We start from the raw sequence: 12232 nt of genomic DNA, 5'->3' as shown, positions 1-12232 counted from the left end.
AGAACAACTTGGAGAAACTGAGACTCTCAAATAAATTATTTCCAAAGAACTGAGGGGACAATAATCTGAGTATAATCATTTTGTTTTAATTTCTTTAAGAATTTTAAGCTTTCTCAACTGTTGGCTCTTAATAATCACTAATCAATTTCTAGACAGTTTTTTAAAAAGGTGAAAAAGGAACAGTTTCATAACATCTGGTAAATACAACAGTTACTTGAACAACTCTATTATGTCTTAGATTAGGATCTTAGTACCAAGCTTTTAGCTGTAATTTGACATTTTCGGAATTAAAAGGTAATGACAGTTGGGACTCCAGCAGAATAAGACAAAGATGTACTGCTTACCTGTACACCTGAACCATGACTTCCCCTTTTAGAAGCAAATAAACAATCCTCAGAATCAATGGCAAACAAAACTGAAGCAGAAGGAAAGAGCTCAGAAACAGATCCTTGACTGAAGTTTATGGCCTCTGGATTTTTTTGACCATCTTTTACTGATTCACTCAGATTGATCACAGAATCTCGTATGTTTGAAATAATCTCATTATTTTCTGCCAACAGGCGTTCTAAATGATCTATTTTTTCTTGCAATATTGAAAGCTGGCCCTAGGGGGGGAAAAGAAAAAAGAAAGTTTAATTATTTCTCAGACAAATTCTTGACAGAATTAAAAAAAATTTCAATTCCACAATAGCATGTGATCACACAAAAAATTACAAAATATATTTATTTTATATAAAGACAAAGTAATAAGGAATTGACCCAACATATGAAACTTTCCCTTTTCAGTATAAGGCAAAAGAGCAAAAGATACATTTTCCTTTATGAACTTGAATTCACAGCACAAGATTTAATCAGTGATATGAAGATACTCTTTAAAGTCACACTGTTTCAAGAAGCAATTACACCTACTTCAACTTCTTTCACATCTGTCATAGATTCACAAAAATCTGATCTTTTCACTTATCAGAACATCAAACAGAAAGCCAGTTTTTACAGTCAGTCACACTGATGGGATTAACAGGATGTAAACATTTCAGGGTTTTCCTGTACATGTAAAACAGTATTTCAATAAATACCAAGTTTCTTACTTTCAGTGAAAGTTAGAGAGAAATAAACAAAAGCACTTAATGGGAGTAAAAGATCCCTTAACAGCCTGTCAGAGGAATAATCTGTAAATTGGACCATTACAAACATCAAGAAAATCCTGTAAAAGAGAGATCAAGCTAAGAGCATTTTTAGTCACAAGGTCATCTAACTAAGCAACAGGATTTTGTAGATGATTCCAGTGTGCACCCCCATAGGAAGCCTGCAGAACAACATCAGTGAGAACTGAAAGTCAGCACATTTCCCAAAGCAACTTAGAAGGAGAGACAGATTCTACACAGCAATTTAACAGCATCTAATCACTGTATTGTTGGAATATAGGAGGGAGCATAGCCAAACAAGGTACCTCCAAATGCTACTCCCCTCTCATGTAATAGCCACTCCTTCCAAATTATTTGAAGTACGTCTTTTTTCAGGCATGAATGAGTTAGCTTTTACAGAATTACAAAAGGCCAAATTATTTAACATAATTTAACATGATTTTCATCCTAACAGTAATTTCTTTATTTCCTCAGAATGACTTTAACATAACAATAATAAGAAATTATAAGAGACAAAAAAAAAAGAACAGTCACTTCCTATTATTAAAATTGTGGTCACCCCCCAAAATATACAATGTATAATTAGATATTTTTGCAAGCAGCTGTTGTTAAAACAAAACCTTCTACAGATTCAGGCATCTACATTTTACCATTACATTCAACACAAACAACATTGATTCAGTAGACAGCTACACTTATGATTTTAATAACTTTTTCCTAGCACCAATGCCTTATTTTCTTAGGACTATAGTATAATATTAGAAACAACATCTGTACATGACACATTTTTCCCTTTTAACCATAATTCACTTGAAGTATTTGCATTTTCCTTTTCAGCCACTGTGGTTTGTAAAGGATTAAGCATCCTTTCTAATATGATGTGTACCTTCTTTTAAATTCTGTTCACTTTGAGAAGCCTGCAGGAATAAAAAAACACCCCTTACCAAGGGATACCAATCAGTCTTTTGGATTCCCAACTGTCAGTGCTATAATTCTACCATTAGAATAATTCTATCTTTAATTCATCCTTTTATGAAAGTTCTTTGTAATTTTGCAAATTAGTATTTTTTTTAGCATGTTGGTAAGCTGGTTCCCTCATTTTTTGGGTTGTGTGAAGTGCTGGCCCACTGCTTTGTTGCTGCTTGTTTATTTGTTTCTTAGATTGATACATCCTGAAAACAAACAAAGATTTTAGAATGCAACAGTCAGACAGCTATTCCTTTCCCAAAAGAGCAAAATACATTTTGACAACAGAATCAGATTAAGCTAATTGAGATGTAGGGCCAACATCCTAGAATCCCAATAGTTTAAAGATAAATGCTACAAACTTAGAAAACGGATGAACTGAAAACAAGAAGAAATTCATATGCAGATGATGGAATACTGGAAAGAAAAATAAATAAAAACTCAAAACGAACAGACTGTAGTCTCATGCCCCCTGGTGGCACAAAAGAAACAACCAGATGGAAATCTCAAATGCTACATCAAAGATACTGTGCGCACATTTCTGTCTAAAATCAGTGTTTTCCCTTGCAATGATGTTTAGGATTTATGAAAGGTTTCTCTACACAGAAAACTAACAGCCTATTATGCCACTCACTCTAAAAATAACACATATAAAACAATACCCGATAGGGGCTTTACAGGCTGCCCAACATAGACTCTGATCTTCAGATTCCTAGAAGCTACAGTACAGTTGCCACTTATACAAAGTATTACCTGCTTCACTGCCCATGACTACAGTTCAAACTTACAAAGTGTGCAGCTCAAATGCTGTTCACACCTATCCCACCACCATATACACTGCAAATACAACTATGAAATCAGACACCTGATTAAAACTTATATTCTTATTCATGTATGTTTTAGAAATATTTTACCTTTCTTAAACAAAAAGATATTTATATTGCTTAGCAATAGCTTTTCAACTACCTGGTCATATATTACACCAATCTTACTTATATCATCTAAACAATTATAATCTCTCCAGCACAATAACAGACCCAGGGGGGAAACAAAAAATATTTTAAAACCTCAGCAAATATGTGTTTAGATTGATCCTCTCATAAACTGCCAACCCCTAGGAGACAGATATGAACTTCTGATTTGGAGGTCATGTCATATTTCCTATCTTTAGACAGACCTTTGATTTAACTTGTTATACTTTAAACCTTCAAATATCTGTAACAGGTTCTACCAGCTTCTTTGTAAACCAGGTTCCCTGTTTAAAAATAGTAATTTGTTCCCAGATGACCTTCAAACAACTTCATATGTTGCTCCATACATCCAGAAATAATCTAGCTGCAGGGTTCAAGCCTACCTAGCACACTGATTTTCCGGAGTCTGTTAAAGTATATTACTCTAACTTTTGAGGTAGATCTACTTGGAGAAAGAAATCCTTACAAAGAGCTCTCAACGCAGAATTTAACAGAGGACATTAATACAGAAAATCCTGCTTTCTTTTCTGAAGACTATGAGATACATCATGTCTGTCTTTGAAAGCATTTAAACATGCCATGTACTAACTCAACTTGAATGCTAAACATGAAATAAAAAACTATAGTTAAGAACACATAACTGAGACCTAATGCACTACCCAAGTTAAAACAGACAGGCAACCAAATTTTTGAAAGCATCAAAATATTTTCAGTTTTGTTGTGAAATACCACATCCATGAGAATTTACTTTAAGAAACAACAGTGTCACAGACTTGAAATGGATCCCAGCCTTCATTCAGCATGAAAATAATTAACATCAGGAACCCATTCTCAAGGTTAAAATTTCACATGCATTCAAATTATGCAAAAGCTAGGTCTATTTTCATTGCACAGTAACCTTTTCACCTTACTCATGTTAAATAGATATCACCTACTCAACAGTAAAAGGATTTTAAAATATGACCTAAACATGGAAAATGCTGACACTCTTCAAAACAATACATTTAACACATGAAAATAAATTCAGTTTCAACATTTTTAGATGAAGGCAACTGACTTACTTCAAATGTCAAGGCCAAACAGTACCAAACAGTAGCAAAGTTACTACTAAAGCTCTTTCATCTTATTAATTATTAGTAACAGATGTTGACTTACTAGTAAAACAGATTAGAAGCATGTTACAGGGGACACTATATACACCTAATTAAAATATAAAACATACAGATCCTCTCCATTACTAAAACCATATTCCAGTGTTTTGTTTTAAATTAAGCTTTCAATTTTTCCATAGTTTTCTTTTTCTTTTTACCTGAGCAGACATATACCAATTTTAACTTAAACAGTACTATCTGAAATTTTGTTTTCTACATGGCTTTGTAGATACTGGATAGCAAAAGTTGGGCTAGCTGCACAAATCATAAACGTTAGCAGACCTACTCCTGACTTTACAGCATCAAGTCTTCTCATAAAAGAAGCAATCCTGATCTAAGACTTTGAGAAATGCCTAACTGCAAGGAAAATTGGAGGTATGCCATCTGAGTAAGTGTGTCCTAGTCCAAATGAACAACATTAAAGGATGCTCTGTTAATCTACACACTTGTTTTAATACAAGGAAAATAAATATAAAGTTATGAGAATCACTTGGCCTACACAAACAGTTAATAAGTTTATAACAACTTCAGTGTAAGATTCTTTCATTTCTCTCTATCTTTTAACATTGATGAGTGTGCAAATTAAGATTTTATTAAAAAGCAAGAAAGGCAATCCTCCTGTTACTTCACAGCAAAGAAGTATTTCTACAAGAAGTGCAAAGGAACAACAAATCCAATAGTGCTGAAAGTAGCTACAGCTGCACTGGTAGAAGAATGGCATCACATGAGCCAACACACTGTGGTTACAAAATCCTTCCATGTAAGGGCAGCACAGATCAGCACGCCCTCCTCCCACTTGGAACAAAAACTGTCCATACCTGTTAGCTGCACTGAGAAACCTGCCATTACCACCACATGAACCAGCTACATAAACAGCTCCTTATGCTTCAGTCAGTCTGAACCCTTCAGTGGTTTTCATGCCCCAAATACTCCAAAGCAGTCTGCTTTCCCACTGCCCTCTGCTTGCCCTTCTCTGTTTGCTTCTGATGCCAGTCTGACTTGCAGCAAGGACTCTCCAGAAAGGAGCATGCTGCCACCCAGTACAAGGAGGGAAGCCCAGCAGCACAAGGAGAGATCAAGATGTTTTATTCTGGGGAAGTGGAGAGTGGACAGTTTCTCCCATGTAAACATTGTACATGGTAGAAAAGACACTAGTTGCAACATTCATTTCCTGAGTGAATGCTCACTCTTTCCCTAAATGCAGTACCTTCCAACACTGATGATCATTTCCTCAGGAAAAAGACAGCTAGCTCAAATAACTGAAGAGAGAGTACGACAGGCTCACAGATGAGATCATCTCAAAGAAATAGGCTGGCAGAGGAGAAATCTGCTTTAGAGACTTCTTATGTTACCTCAGCTGGAATTTGGTTATTTGTACCCAGAATCAGCCAGCAACCACCCAGTGTTTGGTTCAAAACCAGAAAGAGCCCATTTTCTTTCTCCGGCACATGAACAAGTAGGAGACAAAGGAACTGGGAGTGTCCTATATAAGAGACTGGTGCACCAACAAAGTGTGGTGAAGAAAGCGGAGTACCACAATGAATGGAGCTCTTCAAAGGACGTGGAATTCAAGATCTTTGCCTATACACATTTATTACAGCAAGCAGTGAGAAAACTGGACTCTGGCTGCACTGAATGGTAGTCATCTTAATGGTTTTCTGCACCAGTCTTTGTCAATTACTATATCCAGGTACATCTTTGGAAATCATGTACTAACTTTGCTAAAATCTTGATATAAACCTCTGAAGAGATGCCAGCATATCAAGATAGTAACACAAGGAAGCATTCACTATCAGAGCACTGTACAGTGAACAGAACATACTAAATATAGAATTAAATGGTCACCTCCTGCACAGAAAAAACAAGCAGGTAAAAGTAAAAAATGCAACCTGGTGTAGCATCAAAGCTTAATACTTGAACACACTGTTTCAGCATGTATTCACTTTGCAAGGTAGGACATAGAACAAAAAACAAGCATACAGTGCACCAGTTAAAAGGACAATTCAAGGTCTGAAGACTTTATTGATCTGGGCAGAAGGCGTAAGTGCATTCGTGACAATGAAAAGTACATAAGTAATCCTCTTAGTAACTTCCTACCTTTAAAGTATTATTCAAATAAACTCATTTTTTATAAAGACACTGGAATTCTTCTGAATTAAATAACTACAAAACAAAAGTCTGTTCTGTTAAAAAAAATTAGGAAAGTTCTGATTCAAAAGTGCAACAGCTGACAGACAGATTTTAAGAAGTTGATGGACTTCCACATTTTGCTTTACCAGAGGCAGCAATAACAGGAATGCTTAATGTACTATTGTACTAGATTTAAGTTTCATGTAATTTACAGAGACAAATATAAGGCATGCTGTTAGGGATTAGTTTTGACACAAGCATCAGTGATCTGAAGGCAAGGAGAAAAGAAAGGGAGATAGAGAGAAATCTAAAAATACTCAGTTTAAAGTCAATTAAACTGAAAAATGTCCACTGTGACTGATACATTTCAGTTGCATTTCCTTTTTGATTTCCCTTCCTACCTTAAGCCAAATCCTTATTTAAATGGCTACCAATACAAGACTGAAGCACAGCTCATATGCCATTAGGAGTATGAGCATTTTAATAACGGTTATTTTCATTTGAACAAAGTCAAAACTTAACATGTTAGAAAAATAAAAGCTCAAAGTAAGAATAAACTAGAAAACCTCTCTCCATTTAGTTTATACAGTTATAGATTATACAGTTAAGTTAGGCATTGACTCTAGGTAGCAGAAGGAACTGCTCAATTATAGCTAGTGCTACTACTCTGTAAAATACATTTTGCTCAACATTTTGCACCAGATTCAAAGCCTGTAATTGAGGGAGGCTATTAGCTTCTGCTTGACTGCTGCTTAGCCAGAACTTTACAAAAAATGAAAACGCTCTGTGAACATTAGGAAAACAAAGAATTGTTACTGACCTGTAATTATGTTCATAAAGAGGGCTGCTCCTCCTTTGCAATGTACTACAAGCTGAGAATAAGTAATCCTAAATTTCAATTATTTTGCACTCAAGATATTTAGGTGACATTCAAAGGCTTTTAGATTGTGAACTTACTAAGGGTTTTGTTTGTTTGTTTTTAAAATCAGTCAACATGTTTCAAATCCAGGAAAATGATGATTTTTGGATTTTTTCACTCAACATTCAGTCTCCTTAGATGTGAAACTCCTAAGAATGCTAGTAAAAGTCACTGCATCCATAATTTCTCAGTGCCCAGAAGTCAAAAAGTGACAATTCAAAATATGCATAACCTTAACGATCACTATTCACATTTTAGAGTAAAACAAATATTTCCTAAATGCCTGCTCACACTGCTTCCAATGTTTCTGCAAACACAAGTCCTGTTGTGTGTGACACAACATTGACTGGAAAGCTCCCAAACAAGCTCATGAAAACACACCAGCTACTCCGAACATGCAACTTCAAAACGTGTCCGTGTAAGCCACTGATTTCAGTTACTTCACTGTGGCAAGGTACATAGCCAAACTCCGTGTGGAAAAGGTGTTTACAGGGTATTTGTGGGGCAAGGTACCTACCAAGCATCAGCTGATACACTGCAGCTACAGAGGACTGACTGAAGGCAGAGCTTCTTACAGCAGGGGAAGTGCTATCGCCGCAGCACTCCAGAATAAAGTTCACAAGGCGCCTTTGTTCAACACACAAATCAAAGAACTGCTGGTGTTTCTGCCATGTGTTTAGTCCTTATTTCCTGCTATTACTGTTCCACCCTTCCATGATTCATATTTTGGCCAAGTGGTACTACTGTCAAATTATTGGCAAGTTCAGATGAAATAACACCCTGCACTGCAACAATCACCACTTGTGCAATTTATGCTGAAGTATTTGATACATTGTGTAGATGCCTTGAAAGCATGATTCCAGTAAAGAAGCTTTATCAGTACCACCAAGAGCCAGGATACCTAATGCTTTGCTGGAAGGACATTGGAAACAAACAAAATCAAAAAAAAAAAAAGACAAAACAAAACCAACAATAAAAACATACACCAAGCCAGCTGGTTTTAGAGGAACTGTACTCAATCACCTTAGTTCGATGCAGTGCAATTAGTGAGTCCACAAAACCATAAAAGCAGTTAGCACACGTGAGATCAGAGTAAGCTTCAAATAACAGTAGTCGAAGAGGGAGGTGGTGAAGAAAACACAGAGGGGGCAAAGAGTGGGATCTTCAAATAACAAATGCTTAGGAAAAAGAAAATAGTAAGCATGGAAGTTGCAGTATGTTTGTGCTTCGACTTTTAACAAACTTTAAAAAAAAGAACAAAGATAAATTAAAGCAATCACTTGGTACCAATCCAGTTATTTACCAGAATAATGGGAGACTTGACTATCAAAAATGTATTTCCAGAAACAATCTTGCACACAGGGGGGAGATATGTCCCATAAAAGCTAAACCAAGCCAAGTGAAAGTAGTTAGAGGAAAAAGTTCAAGTTCAAAGCATTACCTATCATATACTGACAGAGGATGCTGCAATGTGTTGCTGTTTCGCCTTACTCAACCATAAAATTAACTCAAAATTAACTTCCATGTTAAAAAGACCATACATTTCTGAAGTAAGACACTCTTACAAATCCTCCACTTAATTTTGTTTTTTCAGTTGGACTTTTAAAGTGTGTCATGCATGCTAAGGTGCAAATGTAGAATCAAAAGAAATATTTCACAGCCTTCTGTAAATGAACAGCTTTCATGGATCTTAATAGCCTTCATGGATCTGTTCTAAGTCAAGGTAAAGTTAGTTGAGAAAACAAGCCATTATGCTAATGATTTTTTTTTCTATTTGAGTCCAAAATCCAGAGTAGATCAATATGGGCCTATCAGTATTTGGTATTCCTCTGTATACCATTACACAGGTTCTTCAACATAAGCTGCTTATGGACTTACTCCACTAGAGACTTGATTCGAATGTAGTTTTCATTTAGCAGTTATCAATTTGGCCCACAAATCACTTGTAGCTCACACTTGCTGCACAAGAGATATCACTGGACTAAGCACTACTTTGAACCTTGCTCCACTCTACAGTCACACAAGATTTCTCAGAAAATTCTGTGTTGTTGCAGACAAAACCAATACACTTAACCACTTTTTCTACTATGTTCCACTAGAAGAATCTTACACAGTGATCTGTACTGACAATGGGTACAATAAACTAAAAATAAATAAACTAAGACCGTTCCTGCACCTTGAGCTCATCTCTGTGTAATTTTGTAACGTGGTACCCAGCCTGAGACAGGACACTGGGACACATCATATTCTGAGACATGTCCTGAGACAAGAGCATCCTATGGCTAGGAACAGGCTCAGAAAGACAGAGCTTGTGATATGGCCATTCTAAGAATAATACATGTCAGACAAACAGGCAGGATTCATGAAGATACATGCAGGAATTACAAAGGAGAGGTCAGTAAGTCTATAAGTACCTATTCTTCCTGGAATTAATAGGGACTTCCATTGTATGGCAATAGAGAGATCTTCTGGTATTATGATTTCAATGCACCACCAGTGATGACAAGGCTATAAATCACTTTACCTCAAGTTCTATTAGAGCTGCACCTATTGCCACCTTAGCATGGAGAGGTGTGAAAAAATCTCACTGTAAAACTGATTACTGATGCCAGCTTTTGCAATCCAAACACTGAGAAAGACACAATGCCACTGCTGTGTCCCAAGCCTGACCACAGGTTCTGTTTACCACAGCAGTGAAAATCATTTAAGTATTTGTTTAGAGAGCACATAAAGCCATCTGCCTATGGATATTCACCCATCTTCAGAGATCCTGCCCAAAAATTATTTCTGCAAGACATTTCTGTTGGTATCCTTGAACTCTCAAAGTGTTATGCAAGTTCTGTAAGGGCAGCTCTTGACTCACTGGCCTACACTGAGAAGCCTGAAAGAAGACAGGTTCACAAGACTGAGTCCGATGCAAACTACCTCGAGAACAAGGCACCTTGTCTGAAAGAAAACGTGGCAATAAAAACGAAGCAGCAATTCTAATAATTAATTTTACTACTGGCACTAGGTACCATGACACTAACAGGCAGACTAACAGGCACTACCAGCTGAAAAATCAGCACACTGCCAGCACAGAAAGAGGTATGAAGTAAATCAAATCAGTAAAATCTGAGGAAAAAGGAAAAAAAAAAAAGGGCTTGCTTCCTCTTTCTAAGTCAAAAAATACTGACCTTTGTTATCAGAAAACAGAATGCCTTCTTAAATCTACAAACTGCTGCCATAGTTTTTCACAAACAAAAACAGCCTGAAGGTTTTACATCTGTGGCTAGTTTCACTTACAGTTCTCTGAGCTTTGGCAACACTGCACTGACACAAACAGTCATATGAGGTAGTAGTATTGAAGCTGTTTCTTTCAAATATTTCTGGAGGTTTCTATTCCACTTTTCATGGTTTGAATTTATTTTAAACTGATATTATAAGGCTATGAAAGCATTTGCCAGATTTCAGAGGTTTCATAGGTACAACAAAGTGAAAAATTTGTATCACATGAGTAGCAAAAGCAAATGACAAAATCATGTCAATTTCACCTTTAACTTTCTCAAAGAATAAAGCAATAAGGAAGGAAAAGGTGTTCACCCAAAGGAAGGACTAGTGATAGGCAGAAGATTCTCCAATAAGAATAAGAAGCCTCAAAGAAATTTAGACATGGAAAAAACAAAAAGAGTAAACACTGACAGACTGTTCTAGAAGACTGAGAGAAAGGAGGAGGATGGAAGGAGAAATATTGGTATCTAACTGACTAGATCACATAGAAGGAATAGGCCTAAAAGCAGATTAAGGTCCCAAACGCTTCCTCACAAGAAAAAAGACCATGTTACACCTCAGACCATTGTAGAATACAGACAGGAACTTCAGCTGCAAGACAGTGACATGTCTAATAAGTGTTCCTTATTCACTCAAGTATTTCAAACCAAAATCGAACATTAAAAAAAGAAAAAAACCACACCAATGGATGAGCTTTCCAATACTTCACCTGGATTAAACTCAGCTAGTGAAATAACGACACATTAAGTGATTTCTTTACAGAAGTTACCGACCATATCACCAAAGCAGCACTTGTACTTAGCTGTTACAAGTGTAACACGTGGCATTACTCGCCTGCTGGAGTTACATTTTGAACAGACACAGCTGCTGTAGCCAGTTTTTTCTTTCATTCTTCCATCTCCTAAGCTTCTTCTTTCCTTTCTCCTCATTCCTGCAAAAACTAGTGGCTGACCTTTGAACTGTAACTTGAAGGAAAAAGGGTAGAACAGATCTGCTCTCTTTCTTTACATTTAAGTAAAGATTTTTATCTTTACCATTAACAAAATGGTATCAGTAATTACTTTTGCATTAAATGAAACAATAGTGGTTCTAACAGAGAGATAACTGTTATTTTTTATACAATCTTTTGGAGTTCTAGTCACTTGAAGTGAATTCACTGCAGTACTAGAATAAATTTTCATTTGTTTCCAATAAAAATAAGTACCGTGCAAGCATAAATAGGTTATAACTTCATTGTCTGGGTTGGGGGGTTTTTTGTCCAGTACTATAAAAACACACAGCTGTTTGTACCCAGCAGCATTCTGCTATTCTGCACAGCATACCATGCCCTCTCTGAAATACATGTTTCTTGTCACGGCCAAACATTCCTTATCACAACCGCCACGCACAGTTTTTGAATTTCTCCCTCACACAGACAACGGAGGAAAGTGAAGAGCTGCATCTTTCAACTACGCGGCGCAGTCGGGTCAGCCGGTTACGGCTCCCAAGTAAGGCACAGCGGAACGGAAAGCAGCAGCGAAGTCAGCATTTCTCTAAACCTACCTGTTGTTGACACGGCTGAGATTCTACTCTCGGATTCCCAGCTCTCCCTGTCAGCTCCTGTTTCCAGCACCGCTTCCTACAGCCCAGAGTGAGCCCCGCACCCCCGCTCTGCTGCCCGCCCGAGGAGCCCCCGGGGCC

The 12232-nt window shown here is 36.9% G+C and overlaps 1 protein-coding gene across 1 annotated transcript in view; it reads right to left on the bottom strand.

Moving 5' to 3' along the window:
- The window catches only part of MAN2A1 (mannosidase alpha class 2A member 1), a 111608-nt gene that overhangs the window by 97650 nt on the left and 1726 nt on the right, over positions 1 to 12232 (bottom strand). Inside the window, exon 2 of the mRNA XM_029959928.1 lies at positions 345 to 605. Coding sequence (XP_029815788.1) covers positions 345 to 605 — 261 coding nt within the window. The remainder of the gene's footprint in view (positions 1 to 344; positions 606 to 12232) is intronic.

The sequence above is a fragment of the Manacus vitellinus genome, unplaced genomic scaffold (genome assembly GCF_001715985.3).
Source record: "Manacus vitellinus isolate BGI_N305 unplaced genomic scaffold, ASM171598v3 scaffold_23_pilon, whole genome shotgun sequence".
NCBI lineage: Eukaryota > Metazoa > Chordata > Aves > Passeriformes > Pipridae > Manacus > Manacus vitellinus.
This window is presented reverse-complemented; position numbering and strand designations above follow the sequence as displayed.